This window comes from Thamnophis sirtalis, unplaced genomic scaffold (genome assembly GCF_051295495.1).
Source record: "Thamnophis sirtalis isolate CommonGarterSnake01/CBP01778 unplaced genomic scaffold, rThaSir2_p1.2 scaffold_3, whole genome shotgun sequence".
NCBI classification, from domain to species: Eukaryota; Metazoa; Chordata; class Lepidosauria; order Squamata; family Natricidae; genus Thamnophis; species Thamnophis sirtalis.
In genome coordinates, this window is record NW_028261383.1 from 66,776,678 (window position 1) to 66,802,575 (window position 25,898).

Below are 25,898 nucleotides of genomic sequence, written 5' to 3' on the forward strand. Positions count from 1 at the left end.
CTGGACTGTCTGCCTATAATTCTCCTCTACAGCCTAACATTCTTACCATTTTCTTTACTCCCCCCACCCCCAGTATCATCACTGGATGACACATTCCCCATTTTTTGCCCTCCTCCCTGGAATAGTTTGCAATTATGCTTTTAGCATCTCTTTCTTTAAGAACTCTCTCCCATTATGAACTTCTTTTGCCCATCTGCTTCTTCTGCTAGGGAATCCCACTTATCTTTATTAAAATCTGGTTGAAACCCATTTGATTATGCTGTGTTATCTTCTCTTAATATCTTTCCTTGATCCCATAAATAAATACATACATATTTAAATAAGTATAAATAAAATATTTATTTATAGTTAAATACAATTAATGGCCATGTCAGATAAATCATCCACTAAAACATTTCAATTTTAATATACTTTATTTAAAAAGTACAGAGTTTTAAATTATTTTCCATGGGGTAAAGCGGAAAGTAATGACCATTTGTATCTATCTACTGAAGAGGCTCTGTTCTTGATGAATGGTGATTATTGTATGGCAAATCCATATTTGCATGATGTGCAAAAAAAAACCAAGGATAAATGTCTTTTATTTACATAATTTAGAGTTTATACCATCCCATTTGTTTAAAATCATGAAATGCTGATGTTTTGACTTATTTCATGTCTTCTCGTTGCACCATTTCTCAGTTCACAGTTTATCCATAGATTTAACAGGGCATCATGGATCAGCCAGTGTCACCTTGACAAAATGACCCACAGCAGAGATAGCACAAGAAGAGTAGGCTTAGCCCTCAGGCCCGAAACACCACCACATTCTCTAGCATTCTCCTAGAGATAAAATAAATAGGGGAAAAATAATTGTATTTCAATAAGTAAAGCAATGTTCACCAATAGACCCAAAGGTATTTTTCAAAAGGCAACTGGACTTTGTTTTCCCTTAAAATGTTTCTCTTCTCATCCATTCAGTTCTTTTTTTAAAACCATTTTTAATTTTTATTGTATAAAATACAAAAGAAAAGAAAATAGGGAATTAAGGGAAGGAAAGGGAATGGGAAAAGGGAGTGTGAAATACAAGAGGGAAGAGAAAAAAAAGGATGAATTGACTTCCAACTCTTCCTAGCACAGTATAAGATAAACACACGCGAACCTCAACTTTTTACTTTTACATATTAATATATAAGTAGCCATTTCTATAACATCAAATCTTTTTAATCAACAAAACCAAGATCAAAGTTTCATTTTTTTTCTCTCCACAAGCACAAAATCCAGAGTGATATCCAAATAAGTAGATTCTTTGGTTCTGACTGAATGGTGGAGGATGGAAGGATTTATATCCCTTGCATATCTGGTCATTAGCATTAGCAATAGGAATATAAATCTCCCATCCTCCACCATTCGGTGAGAACCGAAGAAGCTTCTTGGATGAGAAGCAAAACATTTTTAGGGAAAAACAAAGTACAGTTGCCTTTTGAAAAAGCACCTCTGGAACAAACATGACATGGATGGCTGACAATCTCCACAGACATTCACCAACAGAGAGAAACAGAGGAAATATAACAGATGTGGGCACAAAATTCAAATACAGGGACATTTTAGAAATCATCAGTTGCTTAGATATGATACAATATCATCAAGACTTGTACAATACCAGTATGTGCCTCTTCAAGACAAATCTTGAATTACAGCACACCTTCATGGATTACCTATAGCCCCAAATACCACTGAATCCAGTGCCTATTCCTCTGATGCCTAACCATATTGTCTGGAAGTTTCTAAGTTTGGAATTTTCCAGTCTTTCTTTTTTTTAAATGAAAGGCAGCTGTAGAGGCTGGTGAGAAGCTGGGAGAGGCAAACCATTTCTCAAACCTCTGAAGGGAAAATCTTCTCATTCCTTAAGGATTTGCCACATCAGTGCCTCTTTTGTATGTTTGCAAAATGGAACTATAGCAATCTGCACAGATGGAAGAACTGCAGCAGAAGCACTGACCTCATCTTTTAGCTAGAGGTTATGCCTCACTGGTTTTTGATTGTGGGTCATGCATTTGGAACCCTGCTGCCCAATCAATACTTGTCCAATTGTAACTAAACAGAATTGTCCTATTGTTGATGCTTTCCATCCAGTTCTCCATTTTTCCTGATCTCCTACCCACCTAGTTTCCAAGGAAAGAGGAAAGCAAGGGGAGTCAATCTAAACCAGGGGTGTCAAACTCACAATCCATGGGCTGGATGGGTCATGTTCTGGCGGTTTAGCAAAGGTGACATGCCACATGTTGACGCCATGATGCCATGAGTTTGACACCCCGATCTAAAACTAGCTAAGACTTTCAGAAAAAATTAATTCAATTTATAAGAGTACATGGTTTATCATGTCCGCAGTCTTGTTAAATTACAGTATTATCATTACACTTATTTATTCTAACTTGCCCTGTATTTCTGATTTACTCTGAAATATTCAAGTGTTCTAACAGTGTTAAGTTCATTAGATACAGAGAACAAATTCATGTATAAAAAGGGGCAGTCTGCTAATTATCATTGTTACAATCAGAATCTAAGTGAAAGGAGTAGAGTCAGACGCTGAGGAAAGCAGTAGTAAAGTTTACAGGAAAACCTAAATCTAGCTTATGTTGTTAATACATATTTGATCTAGTTGCTAATTTCATTGTGATAGCTCACGAGGATTAGGGAGTAACATGAAATGTTTCACAGAAAAAAAATTGTTGTTTTGAGGCAGAAGTGAGGAAGAAATGTGGCACCCGTCACATGTTATTTTTTTGGGGGGGGGATGTGGAATAGTAATAGGTAAAAATGGTAGAATGTATTGTAGTAATAGATTACTTTTTGGATACCAGAATTGATGTAGTGGGCAAATGAAGACCATGGGCCGAGAAATATCAGGCCATACAAACAGAGATGTAAATAGAGCAAGAATTTGAAAAAGACACCATATGTTCAGAGCAAAGGCAAAAGAAATAATGTTGGCCATTTAGTTTTGAATATATAGTATTCAGAGCAAGATGAGATAGTGGAAAAATAGAAAAAAAATAAGATATGAAAAACTGATGCAAATAGAATGCAAATGAATTTAATTAGAGAAGTGTGACCAGTGCAGTTGTTTTATTGTTAGGATAAAGCACTTACCTCAGGATGAAATCCATGACAAGATTCTGGACGTCTCCTAATCTTGTGAGATTTTAAGCGTTCACATTTTAGGGATTCATTATGTTCACAGAAGTTAAGGATATAGCTTAATTCCTGAATTTTGTTACATTCAAAGTGATTTAAAAAGCCATCTAGGCCAACATTTGACACATATTATCTGACAATAGTTGTATTACCTCACCGGTCCACTCCTGTTCTTTGTCTCTGGAATGCTAGTTTGGTCATCTGGACATTAATAAAGCAAGGATTGTTAAATTAAGAAAGCAAGTTATTTCCTTAAAAAATATTCTTGGTGTGCTGCCATTGTGAAAGATTATCTAATTTTCCATCTCCATGTTCTAATGTCTTCACTTCTCCTGCAGATATTCTCTTTGTTTACATAATTAACGAACATCCAAAATTTGGAGGTCCACATCATGTATTTTCATTTTATTTGAAATAATTGGACAAACAATAGGTTGGGTTAAAGTATCACTTGATTTAACGTTAACGAATTCCAAATTGTTTCACTAAGTGCTAGTTAACTATTTGCTAAATCTTTCTATCCAAACATATGACGTTAGCATCATTTCAGAAGAAAAGGATATACCTTATTTCTATTGGTTCCATGGTAATTGGTGAAACTGATTCACAGTCACATTCATTACTTACTACTACCATGAAGAGATTGCTATTTTGAATTTGTTGGATAACAAAGGACCTGTTGGCAAAGAATAAATAATTAATATAATAATCACTAAAAGAAAACTAACAAAGAATCAAACATGTGCCAAAATGCCATGGTCCTATAGAACTTGGAAGGAGGAGTAAACATAGAAAGATTCATTCTTCACCTGTGCTTATTTCTGTATATAGATTTCCATCATTCTCTGAGATAATTATTTATAGAATAATTCAATAAAATTCTTTGTGACAACTTGAATACTGCATATGGATTGATTTAACTCAATTTAGGCTGTTACTTACCTATCTCTTTCCACCCCCCTCTTTACTAATTAAATATGAAGTAAATTTTATGCTGAAAAATTTCACCCAACATCCTACATATTAAACTTTGAGCACAATCCAGCCAAGATTGGCTCCTACCAGTCTCTGATAAATATATGCAGATATACAATCATGGGTTCATTTCAATGAATTAACTTTGCTTTGAGGAACAGGATTTGTCCCTTCTCTTCTCCCATAGATGCTTTCAAAAAGCTGTAGGGCAAGGGGATAGGGAATGGGATTGTTTAGAATATATCTGAAGCAGACAACTATATTATTAGTCTCTGTCTTGATCCATAAGGATGTTTGATCACAAATGTCTTTCTAAAATAATCATTTTCATATTTCTGCAATAAGTTTTTTTGGCACAATAGGTGGCTTTTATTAGTCAAGGTCCAAATCCATGTTTTCCACATTTGCAGTGGGTAAATAGAAACAACTGTATGGTCCAGAGTATAAGACACACCTTAGTTTTTGGGAAGGAAAATAAGAAGGAAAAAAAAATATCTACCAGCATCCATTGTATTCAGCTGGCTAGCTTCCTGAATGGGAACACATGTTAACAAGATCAGCCAATTAATAGGCATAGCAACTAAGTTAGCTAATGAGGGCTATTTGGACTCTGAAACAGTATTTGCCATGTGAGCAACAAGGAGACAGGAAGGAGCCTAGCTTAGCTGAGAATTGAAAGTGAAACTGCTTGTGTTTTGCTTGTATTTGGAAAACCTTGGAAAACTTGCTTTTGGTATTGTATTGTGTATAGGTATTATATACTTTATTCATTAAACATGAAACTCAGCCAACTGAACATTCAAAAATGCATTACAAATACCAGTGACTGGTGCTAATGATTGATATGGTTTGCTGCCAACTTCCTAGGTATCAACCAAATACCTTCTTAAAATATAAGATCTTCCGAGTAGCACAGCTTTTTGCAGTTCTGCTGGTGTTATTGCTGCAATTTGTTGATGTATCTTGTAAAATTCTTGGACATGGTGCCGAGGTAGCCCTTTAGGTATTGCTCCAAGGGCTCCAATTACAATCGGGACAACACATGATTTCTTTTTCCACAGTCGCTCAACTTCAATTTGCAAGTCCCGGTACTTTGTGATTTTTTCTTGCTGTTTATCTTCAATTCGTGCATCTCCAGGTATTGCAATGTCAATGAACCATACTTTTTTCTTTTCAACTATTGTTATGTCAGGTGTGTTGTGGGCCAAGTGCCTGTCAGTCTGAATTCTGAAGTCCCATAAGATCTTGACTTTCTCATTCCCTAAAACCTTCTCAACCTGATGTTCCTAGCGGTTTTCGCTGTACTCACATCCAAACTTTTGGCACAATTTCCAGTGAATGATCTTAGCAATGTGGTCATGGCATTGTAGGTAGTCAGTTTGTGAAATTTTGCTGCACCCACTGATCAAGTGGTTGATTGTCTCGTCTTTCTCATTACAGAGGCGACATTTGCTGTTGGTGGTAACATGTTGAATTATTGCCTTCATGCAGTTTGTGGCTAAGGCTTGTTCTTGAGCTGCCAAAATAAAGCCTTCTGTTTCTTTTTTCAGTGCTCCTGATCTTAACCAGTTCCAAGTTAGCTTTGCCTTCAATACTTTTCAAGTATTGACTATGCATAGCTTTGTTTTTCTAATTTTCAGCTTTCTTCTCAATTACTTCTTTCTTATATTCAGCTTTTGACTTAGTTGTCTTTAAAAGGCCTCCTTTATTTACTTCCTTAATTATTGGTTCTTCACTTTTCTGGATGTAATCATTCAAGCTGTGTTTTTCTTCCTCCACAGTCTGTTTTACTTGTAGGAGTCCTCGACCACTCTCTGCTCTTGGTAAATATAATCGGTCAACATAACTTTTAGGGTGCAAAGCATGATTCATTGTCATGAGCTTCCTTGTTTTTCTGTCCAAATTGTCCAACTCCATCTGGGTCCAGTCAATTATTCCTGCAGAGTATCGAATCACAGATACAGCCCAGGTATTTATGGCTTTTATGATGTTTCCTCCACTCAATTTGGACTTTAATATCTTGCAAATTTGTCGAATGTACGTACTTGGCTGAAGTTAATTCCTTGATTTTATTATGCATTAAGTCAGAGGCCTCTAAAATCCCCAAGTACTCGTAGCCTTCTTCTGGTTTCACTGCCTTTATCATTCCTTCATTCTCAAGTTCTATTCCATCATCTTCTATGACCTTGCCTGCTTTGGTTGCCATTGTTGCACATTTGTCAATTCCAAACTTCATACCAATGTCTTGGTTAAATTCTTTTGTGCTTTCAATGAATAAATTCAGTTCAGCTTTTGTTTTACCAAACAGCTTCAAATCATCCATGTACACCAAGTGTGAAATTTTCAGTCCTTTCTTTGCAAGTTCGTATTCATAGTTCATCTTCTTCAAAATGATTGTCAGTGGTAGCATTGAGAGTATTTATTGTTGTTGTTGTTGTTGTTGTTGTTGTTGTTGTTGTTATTATTATTATTTTGAATCCTGCTTACTTGTGTGTGGTTTCTGAATGTGATTGCTGCTGCAATCTCTGACCAGCCAGTTCAGCTTCAGAACTTAGTGCAGCCTGATTCAGCACAGCTGATTGGTGGATGGATAGGATTGCTGGAATACTCCCAATCAGCTGTTACAGGTTGCAGGGTTTGCCACAGATCATTGCGGCCTCCATACTGCAACATTTTTGGTCTCTGGTGTGGGTGGGTGGGTCTACATTCAGTATATAAGATGCACCAAAATTTTCACCCTCACCCAAAAAACACGAGAAGCATCATTACTGAAATTATGCTTTCACAAGTTTGGATGAGGGGTTCCATTGGAGGAACACATCTTTAGTACTTTTTGTGTGCTTTATGAATGGGCAAGATAGCAGGTGTGCTTCTTGCTTAAATGATTTTGTTTCCCCACAAGAGCTTACTATCTGTGGTTTCATTACAGATAATAAATAGGCTGAAACAGATTCCCCCCTCCACGTACACACTGATAAGTTGCATATATCTTTAATTGAGTCACTTCATCTGACATCTAAAGCTTCTCTGAGGTCATTCTTTTCCAGGTCGAAAAGAGAGATGGCCTTGTGGACCATGACATGTTTCAGAAGTGTAGTTCAATATTCTTTTACGCTACTGTCCTGCCACTTCCCTATGCATGTATTTTTGTATTAATCTTTAAATCAGTTCCATGTAACATGCCATGACATATAACACCACTGAATCCAGAACAGACGATTTCAGTGGTTTGGCAGGGAAGCATGGAGTTAAATGAGGACTTGACGATGTGTAGATGTGGACAAAGGCATATTTCCACTCAGACGTCTTTACTTAAAATACATATTGTCTTACTAAGAAAATGCTCTGCTTTTTCCAAAAATCACAGAAAACTGAAGGAGGGGGAAGATTTGTAAGGGAGGCAGAGTCCTTTGAACTGGCTCTGGGAAAGAAACAACAGGGGAAACTGCAATTAAAAGAGCACTAAGAGGAAGATTAAATGCTCTTGGGGTTTTTAAACTTACTGAACCCCCATTAAAATTACACTTACTAGGGTCTGTAATACGATGATGATAAACACAATGTGCATTTACAGTCTAACACACTAGGTTTGAACTTTCTAGCAACATCTACAAACAGCTGGACCTTGTAGCACAACTGACATCAGTGTAATGAAGCATCTGTGGCTTTGTGGATTTGTGGGGAGGGAAAGAGAAAGGGGCCAATAAAAGGAAAAGAGGAACATTCCTTAACACAGTATTACAGCTATGTTTTAAATATGAAGATATCTCAGAAAGTTATAAATATTTATCTGATCCGCAGGGGAATAAAATATACCAGGGTACCCATTTCAGGAAGGGCCTTCAGCCAATCCCATAGGTTGTAGCATTTTCAACAGCAACTTTGCATATAAAATCTGCTCATAAGATGCCCGGAAGGGAACAGTATCCAGCAATTGTCAGAGTTACCATTTCAAACACATGATGTTTGAAGGTTAATTCAGGAGGGGGAATAAAAAGGCATTAAACACCAGAGATTTGGTTAGACTCTTAAATGATGAGGACTGTCCCGTATTTGGAAGTGTTCCGAGGAACATTTAAACACAGGAGGAAATCTAACATAAATGACACTGATCAGGAGACATTTTGTCCCAAACTGCCTGTGCTGTGGATGAACTATAATGACTTACCATAATAATATATTATGTTAAAGTTATATGTGGGATAACTGATCCAATCCCTATCAGCACAAGCCAACTCCTGGAAGGCACCAGATAAAGCAAGGCTGACTTTACCCATATGAAGGAACAAGAAGGAGTACCAGCTCTTCCAGCTTGTGGGATATGGTTTTAAGCAACTTCCTGCTTTGTCAAAATATATAAGGTACATCAAGGAATCTTGCTTTCTTGGAATGTATTTTCAATTATATGTGCATAGTGCTCTAGAAAGAATCTGATCCTCGCAATCTTAGTGAGAATGTGGTTTTACTGGGTATTCCCTTTTCAAAAGGGCACCTTGGTCAGCTATTCAGCTTATAAGAAGCCCATTTTAAAAATCTTCTTCTAAATCGCCTACAAAATCTCTTATTACTTCAGCCAGATTCCTGACTATTAAGGCTTTAAAGACAGGGAGGGATGGCTCATGTTGTTTCTGGTCAACATCAGTTTCACCTGCGTTCATTCAAGAATTAATTGCATTCCATTTCCTAATATATCTGTGACTGTTTTAAAGAAACAAAAAACACATGACAATTTATCTTACTGTTTAACATTCATTTCCAAGGTTTAGCAATCTTTCCAAAAATGTTTTTTTTTGCACATTTTGCTTTAAACTCTATGCTTTTTTTATGAGAATAACATTTATCTCAAAAGACAAATATATGGACCTTTGATCCAATGTTTTTCAACTGAGTTTTTCTCCAAAGTTTCATATACGCAAAGCCAAGCAACAAACACCAGCACATAAAAGAGAAACAACTCACACCCCTGCCTGGTATGGTATGCTCCACTAAGGTACAAATATCTTTCCTGACCCTTCAGACATTATGCATTTGGATATAATCGATCCCAGGTAACAATCTAGGGTCACAGACCACAATGAACTCGATTCCCGCCATTATTCTGACAAGTCATCAGCATCTTAGCTTATGTTACTTCACTTATTCCTTCTTAAGATAGCTTTATTTATTTATTTGGTCAATGACTAGCAACATAAAATAATAAAAATGGAAATAAAGAAAACAATTACAACCAGGATTAATGGGGAGAAATAGGTGAAATTATATGCTGGCAACTATAAAATAAATCAAATATAGCATACTCTGAACATCCCTATTATAATAATAATATGTTTATTTGCCCAACACTAATAAATCTGATGATGAGAGAACTTTCTTGGCATTACAATATAAAAAGACCACACACAGATCATTCAGGCCTTCTCTGAATGAATATAGTAGTGCATTTTCAGACATCCTTATCTTAGATTCCATCTATACATAATTTAATGAAGTGTTGGCTGCTTCTCCATTCCTGTAGCCTAATTAGGCACAAAAATGTCATGTCAATGTCTGAGTTATGTACAAAGTCAATTCCATGTTGGTTCATAGGCAAATGATTAAATTACACTATCAGTTGTATAAGAAAGATATAGTTAGTGTAGTGATGTCTACAGTCTCCACTGTGTAATTCATCAAGAAAAAAAATGTTATCTTTTTGTCCAGGTTATTATTCCCAGATATAATATGAAAAGGATTTAAATTAAGAGAGGATGGATGTGGAAACATGCAGTCTACAATATGTTTCTGAACTTCAACTTTTTCAGTATGGTCAATATTGTGGGTGCTGGCCAACTCAAGGTGGAGAATATACCCCTTGCTTCCCATTTTCTCCACAACTTTCATGTGAGATGAGTTGGACTGAGAGAGCATAAGTCACCAGTCAGAAGAAGGCCCAGCCTCCTCGTTTCTAGGCTACCACCTTCATCACTACACCAAATTAATTTATAGATTGATTATATGCCATTAAGGCATTGCTGACTCTGTACATTTGTTCAATCTTCTAGTTTTTTACGCATGATGAGTACCTTCAGGGATATGCATTACAAAAGCAATTCATTGCATCATTAGACAACTCATGCTTGTTTGGATGATCATTTCAGAAATATTTACTTACCTAAACAGAGAAACAGAATGGCCATGAGTTGGCAAAAGAGCAGTGGAACAGAAGCTACTTCCAGATTTTGGAGACATTCTATAAATTACTCCATTCTGAGGTACCATGGTTCAAAAATTGTTGCCTTATGATCAGTGGTGTGTTTCAAAAATTGTTCGAACCTACTCCGTGGGTGTGGTCTCCTTTGTGGGAGTGGCTTGCCACCCATGTGACTGGATGGGAGTGGCTTGCTGCCCATGTGACTGGATATGAAGATGCCGACAACACTTGTCAGAACACCTTAAATTACCTCACATACAGCCCTGGCATGCATAAGAATATGATGTAAACTTGTTTTTTAAAAGGCATTTTTGGTTTGCATTAAAACAACTTCAACACACGCAACTTTCTGATTGCACCACAAACACAGTAGTCATCTTTACCTTTCACAGAGGCACTGGGTTTTATAAATATGAGCATGATAGTATAGAATAATCATATCCAAGGACCAGTGGTGAGTTTCAAAAAATTTTGGAACCTCTTTTGTAGGTGTGGCCTGCTTTCCGGGTCCACTGCTGGAACCTCTTCTAACCGGTTCGGTAGATTTGACGAACCGCTTCTACCAAATAGGTGCAAACTGGTAGGAACCCACCTCTGCTTATGATGCACCATTTCAGTGAGTTAAATGTCACGACAACATGTGTTTTGGTACTATATATTGATGTAAGGGAGGAAGAAGTATGCTATTGCAAAACAAGTTTGTAAAGCAACTCCCAGACATGAACCTAAACCATCAAATAACCCAAAGTACTTGTTGGAATCATGGCTATAATGGCTGAAGAATTGCAGGGATCATAGATTTATTTGGTCTAGTTAGATTTCTTTATCACCTGTTGAAATAATCTTTCCCTAGTATAATCTAGATAAGTAGCTAACCTCAAGCTTTCTATTTTCTCTGGCAGTTTTAGTGGTTATGCTGGGATTTCATCTCACAGCTGTCTCATTCTGATTTTTCTTCCTGTTGGTTTAAGTCACAAAACAAAGTGCGCACACATATATTCACAATTCATAATGTGGAAAATGATGTACAGTCTCTTTTCAAATATCTGTTACTCACATAATTATCAGTTGCAAAACCCAAACCCTAATGGTGTGGAACAAACTTCAACCGTTCAACATGCAGATATCTGTTGTTTTGGTTTCCAATCCTCCTAATGTATTTTCCAGACTTCTGGCTAGATTTCTAATTCACATTTTTTTAAAAAACCAGATTGAATGTTACATCTACATTGCTAGGCTATTAAAAAAACACACATAAAAGAGGGATGGATCAGTGTTAAGTAATTAAAAATGAAAGAAATTATTAAGACAGTAGCCAAAGTTCAGCATAGTTCAGTGAATAGATATATCTTATAGACAATTTGTGTTTGAAATAGGCAGTGGAAGCACATTTTTAGCCAGCTGGCCCAGCTATGCTGAGCACTAAATTTGCTTGTTTTAACTGGGAAAGAAGAAGCTATTTCTAATCTGATCATTATCTGCTAACCAGGGGCTGGAACTGGAATTGAACAGATCAATAATAATTACCCAGTCATATATTGGAAGGGGCCCTGGTCAAGTGAAAACATCTTCCTTAAATGGTTTTCTAGCCTTTATTTGAACGTCTTTAATGAAGTGGGACATTCAGATAAAGGCTAGATAACCATATAGATTGGGTTAAGGCAAAGATAATGCAAAGTATTTTTTATGGACATTTTAAAATATTTTGGAAGTAGATAAACTTGGAGAAACAAGGGGCTTTCAGAAGGATGGATAAATTTAAAAATAAAAGTGATAAAACCTTTGATGAAAGAGGACACTGCTGTGAGGCAATGCAGAAAAGAATATTGTGGAGTTTTATGGGAATAATAGTGATATTTGGGATTCCTTTTAGTAAATTGTATAACTGGTTTTAAAATAAAAAAATGTTTAATGCTGTATATTCATTATGAAGGTTTTACATTCGAAGCAGAATCTGCAAAAAAGAATCATTGAATTATTCTGGTGACTGTTGAGTTGTTAACGTTTGTCTCTTGACTGAAATTAGTTTTAGGAAACTAAAAATGCTTTAGAATTGGCCTATTACTCTTACAATTTCTCCATACTGGCTAATTTTAATGTTTTCCTCCAATTTAATAGCAAGGTGCTGTTAATCATTTAATATATATTACAAAATACTATTTCTTTGTAATAATCCTTTCAATCTGTTAAACAGAGAAATACATGAATCTTTCCTCAATTCATAGAGCAGCAGAATTATATAGTACATGATCAAAACTAATTTCTGCTTTTTATTCTATACTTTTCTATCAATGTATCTTGGCTAAACTGCCTTTTACCAAAGAAAAGATAGATTTGAGCTAGGATTTCAGAGTAATGTCTAATTAAAAAATATTTTCGAGCACAAAGTCAATATTGTACTATCTGCTGGTAAAATTACTCTAGTAAAATTACTGCTATGCAATACAATGAGAGTTTGCTATTTTTATCCTTTCCCCTGCATTCACTGGGAACAAATTAGATATATTGGTCACAGGAAAAATATAGTATCCTATCATTTCCTTGAAAAAAAAATGGATCTACAGATAAATCCAAACAGCTAAGACTTCCCTATGCATTGACAGTAGACTTTTATTTTGTCTACTGTTAGAATTTCTCCATAAAATTCTTACAAATGTTACCAAACTATAATTACAGATGTTAAAAAATAGAACTTTAGTAAATGTGGAAACAAATAGGTTTTCAAACCCAAATTAACTAGGCCAGATTTTTTTTTTCAAAATTAAGATTTTGTAGTTTTATAGTCGAAAGCCTGTTATGTGCTTATTGAAACCTCACACTCTTTGCCATGCAACACTATTATTATTGCAAAAGCTGTAAAATTATGTGTTCTTGCACTTCATCAATTCAACACTGCTAAAAGATGAAAAGATTTACTAGTTGGTTTACATCCTTGCCCAAATAAGAGCCAATTTACAATAACATTTGACTTCCTAAAATTGGCTGAAATGTACTCCAATTTTAATCGGTTTTCTTAATCCAAATAATTCCTCCCATTTATTTCTAACAACTTAGCTGAAAATATTATGACAATAATAGTCACCTTGTGTTTAAAAATGATCCCCTCCCTAAGTAAACTATAATCTTTAATTTAAACCCTTTCTGTGGTGTGTTACAAATGAAAACATTAGACTTTCCAGCAATTCCATTTTAGTAGTATTTTTCAAGAAGGAATATAGTTAGTCATGGATTTTGGATGGAAGAGAAACAGGACTAGTCATGGGTGAGATCCCTTGTACTTGGTTCAGAAATTATCTATTTTTTCCAACTGAGTCTTGGAAAAAAAAAAGACAGATTTTTCTAATCTGATTCCAGTAAAGCTCAGGAAATAAAATTACAAGGAAATTTCTGCAAAATTATCTAGCAATTATTTTTCCTTACTAAGCAGGAATCTCCTTGTGACAAGATAGCTGATTGATTTTGAAGGGAGCTCACCAAAAATAAAGAAGCAAGTTAGATATCTTCCTTATTGGGCCAAATACGTCATTGGGCATATGCCCATCAACACACCCATTCTCTTTTAGAATTAATAGATTTTATAACTTTGTATGGGTCCTGATTAATATCCAGTTATTTTCTGGGTCCACTGACTGATGTCTGTAAGGCTAAACTTTATATTACTGGGATGACGGGGCTCAAGGAAAAAATTTAGAATGGTGGACACAAATCAGATGGACTTGAATCCAGCCCACAACTGAGTATACAGTACTCAATACCATTTCTATAAAGGAACATTTGGATCTGGTGGGCATATTTAGAAATGTAAACATGCAGAATATTTTAGACACAACCTCAAAATGAGGCTATTATGGTTAGTTATAAGATATCCCTTTAACAGAAAGCCAACTGGTGAGAAAGCTCCTTAGCTTTGCAATTTTATTTTAAATTTATTTGTTTCTCTATTTTTCTGGATACGTGAATGCATTTTCATCAAAGTATTGAGCCATAGCTATTTGTCATTTTTATTTTATAATATTTCAATGCCTATGCTCTGATGGTCTTAGAAATAAAGATGCTGGAAATTAGCACCCTGATTTACAGCAAGAGTAGATTATGTAGGCCACTCCAGCAATCTAAGTTTATGTAACATATTAAATCAGGGGTGTCCAACCTTGGCAACGTTAAGATTTGTGGACTTCAATTCCCATGCTGGCTTGGGAATTCTGGGACTTGAGGTCCACAAATCTTAAAGTTGCCAAAATTTGACACTCCTGGATTAGACTATAGGTTGGATAATAACTTGAATATCTTCTAAACCAAGGCGGCCCTTTCAACCAGGTTCTGTGCAGATTAGGGTACACAACTGAGACGTTAGTTGTGCTTGTTGATGGCATTTGGCAGGACAGAATGGGGATGGTACATCCATCATTGTTTTCTTTGATTACTTAGCAATTTCCAATACCATCAATCACATTATCCTTCCTGAAGAATTGGGTTGCAATTGTTCCCCTCCTCCCTCATAAATTGGATTCAATCAGTGGCTGTGGTGTGTGTGTGTGTGTGTGTGTGTGTGCGCTTTCATTTGTTTTCTTTTGTCAAAAGCACCTGGTCTGGTCAAATATGAAAGGGAGCATACTACTTCCCTTTCACCTTTCAGCTCCACTCCATGAACCTTCTAGGCAGTTGCTTACATGACAAACCATTTTGTGTATGTCACAAAAATTACACACAAACACACACACAGAGACACAGACACACACACCTTCTGCCTCTTCCCCGGGGAATGCTGTTTTACACCTTCTGTTAAATATTGTATCTACTAGACTGAATGCTTGGGTCCCTGACTTTTGAGATGGTCTTGGATGTGTTGCATTTCCCCATTCAAGACCAAGTATGCAATTTGAGGGCCCTTCTGGATCCATAGCTCAAAGAGAACTTGCATCTGGATTTGTAGATATTGTTTTGCAGAGGTCCATGTGTGTCAGCTGTACATTCCTTGACTGGGAGACTCTTCAGTTGGTAATTCATTTCCTAGTCACTTCACAACTGTACTGTAACACATACTACTTGGGTCTACTTTTGAAGACCACCCATAAACTACAGGTGGTCTGGAGTGCAGTGGTGTAGACAGTAATGTGTGCCTCCTGTTATATTCATGGATCATCACTGCTTTGCAAGCTGAATCAATTAACAGTTGGTTTTGAATGCAATTCAATGGCATTCATCACTTTGTCTATGGGAGAAGTCCAAAACTGGATGTAATATTCCAAATGTGGTCTGACCAATGCAGAATAGAGAGAGGAAATTACCCCTCTTGGTTCTGATACTTCATTTCTGTTGTAGCCTAGAACTTCATTTAGTTTTTTAAAATGTGTATTACAACTTCAGCCCATTTTCAACTTGTGATGTAACAAGTGTTGCAGATCTTTTTTCCCATGTACTATCACTTATTATAGCCTCCTCTATCATAAACTCATCCCTTTGCATTTTCCTTACTAAATGAAGGACTTTGCAAATCCCTTAACTTTGTGGTGTTCACAAACTTGTCCTCCATGTTTTCTAACCTCTAACCTCCAAGTTATTTATTTTCTAGTGTTGGAAGGCTTTTCATAGTATCCTGAATGTGAATTCAAAAATTACTGTGTCAGTCTGCTTTAGTAGGGAATCACTACTAACCATAACTTTTCCTTCTTTTGGGCAGAGGTAGGAGTCTTTCTTTCCACAAAACCTGAACAGTCTTCTCCTCAATCGATGAGGCTTGTGGCACCCTTTCTTTGTTTAGGAGTCAAAAAACATTATGGTTCTGCATCTGTCTGGGGCTTCAAAGGAAAAGAGTGCTTTTGACTTTTGTGACACATTTTTTCATCTATTCATTCAGGAAGATATCTTGATATTGTTGCCTTGTAAGAACTTTCTATGTTCAATCCAAGAATTTCTTATCTCCATTGATAAGTTGGAATATAGATAGGTTTACCATTTCTTTTTCAAGAAGGATAACCTGCTTGCACTTGCAATGTGAGTAGTTCTTGCTGTCTTCAAAAGCAAACATTGCACAATCTACAGCCATAATACTACAGTAGTTTTCTTCATCTTTGAAGAGGAGGAGAAAGAGGAGGAGGAGGAGCACCACCGACTTCCTCTACCAAACACCCAGTTTACTCTCTGAAAAGTGGCTCCTTTATGTTTGACCCTGAAGCTGCCTCAACTAGCTAGACAGGAAGTAATGCTTCATTTACAAACAATGGGCTATCAACAGCCCTCAGGAACTACTAGTCAAAAATCAATCAGCTGCACTAATCAGTCAACTCCTTGTTGATATCTTCAAATCCCTTCAAATTCTCCTTTCAACATCTGATTGCTTACCCGATTACTCATTTTAATCAAAAGCTGACAGCATATGACTTGATTAGCTACAACTGTGCATTATATTGATGTGATGTTTAAGCGCATATCAAAATACTTTGCAGAATAATTAAAAAATAATGTTTCTACATCTTTTTCCAAAAATCCCATTGGGTACCAATGTTAATGTTAATACAAATTAATCTTGTTCAAATTGGATGGAGCGAATAGGATGCGCTTTAAGGATTGGTGTTGTTTTGACAACAATTATTATGAAATAGAAACAGTTATGGTTAGTAAAGGGGAAAAAAAACCTTCCTTTCCTCTTCTTGCAAATTAGAGTAGATGTTTTTTGAATTTTATATAGTGTCCCTTTAAAGAATCTATGAAATTTCAGATTCTTATTTGTATGTTAAGGACAAATACATTTAAGAACTTTTTTTCTGTTTTCTTTGATCTGCAAAGCTTATTTAAGTCCTAGGTTTTAAGAAACCATCCAGACGCAGCTGATCAAAGAAATATCCAAGCATAAACAGATAGATGTGCACAGGTTTGACAATTCATGAGCGAATTTCAGATGAAGAAATGACAAAGAAAATATCTTGCTGACACAAAGATGCCATGTTACTGTAAGTTTAACACAAGAGATTATAAATAGACACTAAGAAAATATAAATTATAGGAATATCTTCTAGTATTATTTTGACAGCGCTTTGAGCCTGCCCAGTTTACTTTGGAGGAGGATGATTCACTGGCTGGCTACCAGATATGACTTTCTGGAGATTTGCCTGCTGGATTGCTAGTGCCCTGGGTTTGCCCTACTTTGGGAGTAGGAGATTGAGTAAGTATTGTGGCAGCTGCTAGCCCAAGGGTTGGGGGATTAGTGATGGAAATGTTGAATTTATTTTTTAAAAAAACATTTATATAGCTGCCCGTCTTAAAAGCAAACTCTGGGTGGCTTACAACCCACAGATGAAACAATGTATGCAACAATAAAAGCAAAAGAAACAATACATCCAAGAACAGAAAATCTGGTGCACCAACCACATTTCTTGATGCAGACCAAAATATTCTCATTCTGCTCTGACCTCACCCTATCCCAATGCTTGGGAGTGGAGTCTTAAATGCTTTCTGGAAGGGGGGGGGCGTTTGTTGGATCTAAAGGAGGATGGTTTTCCATGGGTTGGGAGCTGCAATAGAAGAGTTACATTTCCAAAAACCTGCAAAGTCACAGTGGTTAAGGAAATGGATCTGGAGCCAATACCTGCCACCTGCTCTAGTGGGCTTAGGGAAAGGCTGCCCATCAGACTGATCTGATTCCATTCCATGTAGTGCTGTGATGGCGAACCCATGGCACGTGTGCCACAGGTGGCATGCAGAGCCCTCTCTGTGGGTATGTGAGCTGTCGCATACCCACAGCTCAGCTTCACCGCACATGTGTGAGTGCCTCTGCGCACACCTCGTCGGCCAGTTGATTTTCGGGTATCTGTCATGCATGCGCAGGAGCGTGGCCCATGAGGGAGACATGCGTGTATGAGTGGGGAGAGCACAGGGGATGCAGTGCACCCTCTGTGGCCTGTTTCTGGTCCAGCAGGCTACAGGGAAGCCTACTAGGCCCAAAATGGGCCGCGGAATTGGTGGGAGTGCACCAGCCGTCCTGTGGTCCATTTTTGCTCCCAGGAGGCTTCAGGGTTGTGTGTGCATGCATGAGGGTGGAGGAGTGCATGCATGTACAGGGGGACGGGTGGCATGTGGAGTTGTCACATGCACATTGCATTATGGTTGCAGGCACGTGGGCACCCTATTGCACATGCGCACTTTTGGCACACGACAACAAAAAGGTTAGCCATCACTGATGTAGGGCTTAAACAGGTAATGATGTTTGAAAGAATTAAATTCCTCTGATTGGTGGTTTAAATAAGGTGAATTTTTTTATTTTTATGAAGGTATTGCCTTTACATTTACAGCTCCACCATATATTGTCAGAATACTGGAATACTGTATAACGCTAAAGCTTATTATTTTGAACTAATTAAACACAAATCCTTTGAAGGACCCTGAGCTTATAAAAAAGCAGAGATAATCAGAGGCCTGAGATGGAACCTCACAAATCTTATCTTTAAAGGCAACAGCCAAAAACATTTCCCTCCAGGAAAAGTGAGCTAACGCAATACAAAATTTGGCGCTGGTATTTAAAGGCTTGTAAATCAAACCATTCTCACTGGACTGTATATATAAAATATTTCACAATTAACTTCTAACCTCTTGCATAGTTGAAGTAGTTATATTCACTCCCTTTTTTTTTCTTTGATGTTTTCTTTTTTATATACCTATATTCAACATGATAGGAAAACTGCCAAATTGCCCCTTCCTTTTCTTTCCTTCCTCCATTTCTAAATCAATTATGTATTTATTTAAACTACAAGGTTCTGCTAGATAAGAGGCAACATATGCATGTTTTCTTTTCTTCTAAAAAAAGCACATTGAAAAAAAAAAAACCCAAACCATCAGTTAGGCTACAAAAGGAACTGGAAATTCTTTAAACAACAGCAAAATACTATTCATCTAAGGTTAAATCCAATGAACCTAAATAAAAATGAAAAGAAACTTATTGGGAGATTCAAGTGGACTGATGCTGCAAATCTTGAAACTGTAACCAAGCAATAAATTTCATGGCACTGATTTGAATTTACTCTTTAAGTAAATCTACTTAGGATTTCACAATTCATAAATAAGATTTGGACCATTATCTTCTTCAGTTTATTGTAAACACTTCCATTTTTAAAAATGGAAATGAATGAGTCAATAATCACTTCCTGGAAAATGTGAAAAGCACTGTAACAATACCCAATTTTCTAATTCTTGATGACAGGCATAGAGGTTCAAAAAATATAGCCTGACTTCTTCTGAATTGCTTTTTAACTAGAAGATTAATTTCATAATCAGTGGGATATAGGATGTCAAAAATTATTGATTATGCCTGCCAAATCATAACCAAAACGGCATTCCTACATAATTCTTATTTTCTTTTAGGCTCCTACATTCTCCAAGGCCCCTATATTTTGCAAAATAATGTAAACACTGCAATTCATGAAGTACAAATAATGCATTTTTGTCAAGTAGAAAGAGAAGAAAGAAACCAACTCGCATGTGTTACACATTCAAAAGTGGATTAATTATTCTCAGGATTTGATTGTATGTTATCTACTTCCACGCTGAAGAATCTCACAGCTCATCATCACGCTTATTGAGATGAGGTCATTTTATATCTTCTACACAATGGCTTTTTGACATATGTTTGTAGCTAAGAACAGAAAATAGTGATATTCATATAATGTAAACATGGCAAGAGAACTTGTGGAAGGTTAACAATGGCTTCTATGTAAATTAATTCCAATGCCTCCTCAATGTACTTATTTACAGTTTGGATAAACCTCTGAGTTATGTCATTCCTATAGATTTTAAGGTGGCTTACAATCAACAGAATAAAGCACAAATGAAAACAGCCAAATAACTTAAATATCATCTCACCCCTGGACAACCAGGTTCTGCTTGCAGCTGGTTCCAATCACCTAGCATCTCCCCCTTCATTGAAGCCTCTTTGGTAGAACACTGCCTGAACACTGTGTTGGGATGGCAACTAGGAAACTGATCATTGGGGTGAGAAGATTATTCCATATCAAAGGCTCTGTGCCCAAGAAGACCTGCTTTTGGAGCCCCATCCATTTTTCATTTCAAAATTGGAAACCCATTGAATGTTGTCCCAGTCAGGACACATTTCTGGAGAGCCATGGAGAGGGCTTCATGAAGGGCAGAAGCAATCTTTAAACCCGGGAAAAGGACATATGCTAGGAAGAGATTCAGGCTGGTTCCTCCCTGACTCAATGGACAAAAAAGAAAGGGCAAATAAAACACAAGAGTAAAGGTAAAGGTTTTCGTGTCGTGTCTGACTCTAAAGTGTGGTGCTCATCTTTTTGGGGCCGGGGCGAGGGAGCCAGAGTCACCTGAAGACATTTTCCGTGGCCATGTGAACAGGCATATTGGAATGCTGTTACCTTCCCACCAATGTGGTACCTATTTATCTACTTGCATTTGCATGCTTTCAAACTGCTAGGCGCTGATGCAGAAACAGGAGCTCACCCCATTGCGCAGCTCTTGGATCTCAAACCTGGGCTTTCAGCTTTCCAGCTAACAAGCTTATTAGTGTCTTTAACTGCTGAAGAAGTGTGAAATTCTGCTACTACAGACTATCTCAGAAAAGTATATGTCTAGCCTTCTTGCGGAGTCGGCTTCCTGACCTGATCTACGTCATAAAGCTGATAATTTTAGATAGCTAAATCTATCTGAAGCAGAGAGTTAGAAATTAATAAAAATGCAAATTTTAAAAAGCTTTATAACTAGCACTCCTAGCTAGAGCCATAAGCTTTCCAGGAGCCAATACAGCTATTCCCAAAATGGTAGCTTGCCTTTTCCTGGTAAGCATGGCACTTCTGCCAGCTTCAGCTTCTTGCATCGCTTTCGAGGGCCGCTGTGTGTGCAGTGACTGGAAGTGATTCAAGTTCAAGATCATGGCAAAAAGGGAACACCACACTTACACAAATGTAATAGGGCAATAGGTCCCTACAGGAAATTGGGTAGGGGCTTGCTATTGCAGAGCCCTCCTTTATCTACCACATGTATATTATTTAAATTAGTTTTCAGGCTGGAACAGGCAGAAAGAAATCTGCAAAGGCTTTCAGATTATATTATTAAAACATTGTGTGAGACACACTTAGAAAAAAGTGACATCTGAATCACAGAGCCAATTTAAACATGTTCTCTTTGATGTGGTATAGTCTCAAACAGTAACTGTACCTCCTCAGAATCCATTTATGGAATCTCTTTTATGAATAAACTTCTCCATCAACACTATTTCTCACATTTTATGTTTACAGAGAAGCCTCACTGTTGGGTATAGTGCTTTGAGTTCTTTTTGTTCTTTCGTTCTTTCTTTCTTTCCTTTCTTCTCTTTATCTCTTTCTTTCTTTCTTTCTTTCTTTCTTTCTTTCTTTCTTTCTTTCTTTCTTTCTTTCTTTCTTTCTTTCTTTCTTTCAATGGAAGTCACTTCCCACCCTACAAAGAACCTCAAAGCTATGCAAAAACACTGTGATGTTAGGAGCAGAACATTCAGAATCTGCCCTATGTCACCATTTGCTGATTGCAAACGACAGTAATTATATAAATTATATCACGAAGAATGTTCCCATGAGTCTTTAGCACTTATTTCTTTGGTTTACTATTCCTTGCTGTGAAAAAAAAACCATGGGTGCCTTGAAATCAACATATTATTAGCCTAGAAGATTTATTTCTACCACGGAATATGAAATTATTTTCTGAGAAAATTTATCACAATTTATTATTCTTAAACTACATAATTTTAAGTAAAGTCATTTTTCCTACTGATTCAATCCAAGTATATTTCCTGGCCTCAAAATACTTTTGAAAATATCAATGATATATTTTGATTTTGCATAAGGAAAAGCTGGCCATGTGGCATTTATATAATCATACACAAAACATTAAATGAGGATATCACATTTGAAATGTTTTCCATGTCCTTAACCTTGTAAAAAAAAGGGAGGGGATGCCTAATTTTGTACCAGATCCTACAGTATAAAAATCTGTGGGTTGATTATTGCTATTTCAAATTTTCACCAACTTTCTCTTTTTTGAGACAGCCAGTCAAATTAACATATTCTTATTTTCAAGCACTATAATATTACTGAATGTAACAGGTTTCAGGTTTCAGGTTTTGTTTTATTTATATGCCGTCCTATTCCCAGCGGGACTCAGGGCGGCTCACAAACCCAAGAGGGGAAGGGAAACACAAGAACTACAAATACAAGCATTTAAAATAACCAACAGACACACAATCGAGAGGGGAAGGGAACCCATCAACCCCAGGCCGAGGTGCACCCACAATCACTCGCGCGGCTGCATTCTGGACGAGCTGAAGTCTCCGAATGCTCTTCAAGGGCTGCCCCATGTAGAGCGCATTGCAGTAGTAAAAAATGTAACAACAATGGGTAAGACAGAAACCAATAATAAAGAACATACTAATAAAGACGATGCTAAAGAAGATACATCTAGTGAGGAAATTCTCTAAGTGCAAAATTTCACAAAGATTCATGTATTCACCATGCAGTCTGAAACGCAGAACAAAAATCTGATAGAAGTTTCTACATCTGGTAACCACATCAGCAGCTAATTTATCTACCAAGGGACTGGGAAATTGACTGCTGGAGAAACTAGCTAATAAATGTCATCTGCTTCTGACTAAACTAGGAGGAGTTACTATAGGGTGTTCAGGTGACTAGTCTCTTCCTACTTCATTTAAAATGCCTTTCAGATTGATTTGCAGTCTATTTAAGTACCAAGACACTATAAACATGGTTATGTCCATAGTGTTGAGAGTTTAGAGCTTACAAACAGAGATCATCACCTTGCTCGTTTTAGCTAATACCTAAATGCAGAGAATTAGCAACCCATTAAGCCTAGCTTACTAATTTGACCTTCCTCCTGGCTCGTTTTTCACTTTGTTCATATCAAAAATATTCCTTTCCTCTCTTCAGAACCAGAAAAGGAAATAAATACCGTATTTTTTGGAGTATAAGATGCACCAAGATTTTGAAGAGGCAATATTTTTTTTAAAGTAGGTAGGTAGATAGAGGGATAGAGAGGGAGAAATACAGTAGGTAGGTAGAGAGAGAGATAGTAGTTAGTTAGTTAGTTAGTTAGTTAGTTAGATAGAGAGAGAAATAGAGAAATACAGTAGGTAGGGAGGGGGAGAGAGAGAGAAATACAGTAGATAGTTAGGGAGGTAAGTAGGTAGGATAGAGAAAGAGAGACATACACACACAGAGAGAGAAGTACAGTAGATAGGTAGGTAGAGGGATAGAGAGAGAGAAATAGAGATGGAGAGAAATACAGTAGATAGGGAGAGAGAGGGAGTGGGTAGGTAGGTTGGTAGGTAGAGGAATAGAGAGAGAGAACTAGAGAGAGGGGGAGAAATACAGTAGATAGGTAGGGAGAGAGAGAGAGAGAAAGAGAGAGAGAGAGAATACAGTAGATAGGTAGGGAGAGAGAGAGTAGGTAGGTACGTAGGTAGATAGGGGGGAGAGAGAGAAATACAGTAGATAGGTAGGGAGAGAGAGTGTGTAGATAGGTTGGTAGGTAGAGGGATAGAGAGAGAGAAATAGAGAGGGAGAGAAATGCAGTAGATAGGGAGAGAGTGAGTGAGTAGTAGATTGGTAGGTTGAGGAATAGAGAGAGAGAAATAGAGAGAGGGGGGAGAAATACAGTAGATAGGGAGGGAGGGAGAGAGTAGGTAGGTTGGTAGGTAGAGAGATAGAGACAGAGAGAAAGAGAGAGAGGGAAATACAGTAGATAGGTAGGGAGAGAGAGAGAGTAGGTAGGTACGTAGGTAGATAGAGGGGGGATACAGTAGATAGGTAGGTAGGTAGGTAGGTAGAGAATAGGTAGGTAGGTAGAGGGATAGAGAGAGAGAAAGAGAAATACAGTAGGTAGGTAGAGAGAGAGAGGGTAGGAAAGTAGGTAGGTAGATGTTTCCAGGTGTATTTATCTATGTCCTGGAGAAGGAAATTGCTGACAATCTGCAGCACCTAAAACTGTTTCTGCTGGCACAGCACTATTGATCAATCTAATTCTCATCAATCAGTTAAAGAACTTTCCAAAAGGAAAAAATAGTTTTTGCATTCTGCAAACCTTCCAAAAACGGCCTGTTTTTCACAAAAATGGGCCCATATTTTTTTTTAAAAAAAGGCATGAATAGCCTGGGGATGGGTGGAGGGAGCAAAAACCCAACCCTTTTTTCACAAAAACGGGCCAGTTTTTGTCAAAAAACTTGCATGCATAGACTTATGGAAGCTTATAGAGTGCTGCTGGGGGCTGGGGTGTGGGCAAAAACAGCCCATTTGTTGCTCATTTCTGCCCTCTCCAGCACCCAGGAGCTCTCTGAAAGCCTCCATAAGGGTACCCAAGGGCGGGGCTTCAGGAGGCAAAAAATTGCTGTATTCGATGTATAAAACGCACCCAGATTTTCAGCCTCTTTTTTGAGGAAAAAAGGTGTGTCTTATACTCCAAAAAATATGGTAGCTAGTGTTTTTCTTCTCCCAAGCTCAGTGTAGTTCTGTGCATAGATTTGTCAATATCTGTCTCTTGTTGCATCAATATCTTCAATTTTGAGAGGAAACTGTGCAAAAGGACGATTGCATCAAACATCTCAAAATTTATAATAGTGTTGAACATCTGTTGCCTTGACTTCTAACCTGATATACCAACAATTTTGGTATATCAGAACTGAATATTTCAGTTCATTTTTCTACTCATTTTTTTCTTTTTCTTTTCCCCTAATTACTTGCATTGAGATTATTCCTTATACAATTTAGTTGTTTGTATTTGTTGTCATGGATTGCACCAGCGAGGCTAAAACCAGTTTTGTTGTATTTATTTTGTACCATGACAATAAAGTCTAAATTATACTATTAATAATGACACATGTGTCTATGCTGGGTTACAAACCTGGAACAAAGGGTGAGCCAAGTTTCCAGATCTTGTTGCTAATTTTGGAACCAGTTTTTGTGCTTCAAAATGACATTTCCTTGACCACAGATATTATAATTCTACTGTATCAGGAAACAGGAAAGCATCAAATTGATTTGGATGATATGACTCCTAGGTAGTATAATCAACCGGGGTCCATATACCTTCCTCCTTGACTTGGGCTGTATTTTCCTTTGTGTCTAAACTTGTGGTTGTACAGTTTGAGTAAAAGATCAGCTAATGTAACAGATAAAACAGTCACTAGTTTGTATGTCTTGCCATTGTTTATTCTTTGGATTATGGAACTTCAGCAGACAGAATCCCAAGGAAGGACTCCTGTGAAGCACTAAGGTCACACGACTTTGCCTGATTTACTTATTACAATTATGAGTATCGCCGTCTAAATATTATCCATTCTGATGGGATTAGAGTAAGCCAGTTTTCCATGAGATGAGCATGAAATTCAGAAGTTCTCAACCAATTGCAGGGAAAAAGAATTAAGTACTTACTTGAAGCAGTTGTCGCAATAAATATTTCCTGTGGTCTCCTTGATTGTGCGTTCAGAAACAAAAGCTGGATATTCAGTGTCACAAGGCTCTAGAGTTTGCTTCAGTCGCTGAGCTAAAGAAAATAA

The 25,898-nt window shown here is 37.1% G+C and overlaps 1 protein-coding gene across 2 annotated transcripts in view; it reads right to left on the bottom strand.

Moving 5' to 3' along the window:
- Positions 1-326: 326 nt before the first annotated feature.
- CACNA2D3 (calcium voltage-gated channel auxiliary subunit alpha2delta 3) overlaps positions 327-25,898 on the bottom strand; it is a 573,108-nt gene continuing 547,536 nt past the window's right edge. For both annotated transcript variants that reach the window (XM_087709045.1, XM_087709046.1), the window contains 4 exons: positions 25,774-25,885; positions 3,738-3,853; positions 3,133-3,212; positions 327-822 (listed from right to left, as the gene is read on the bottom strand). In XM_087709045.1, the coding sequence (XP_087565171.1) occupies positions 730-822; positions 3,133-3,212; positions 3,738-3,853; positions 25,774-25,885 (401 nt within the window). In that variant the 3' untranslated portion in view covers positions 327-729. The remainder of the gene's footprint in view (positions 823-3,132; positions 3,213-3,737; positions 3,854-25,773; positions 25,886-25,898) is intronic.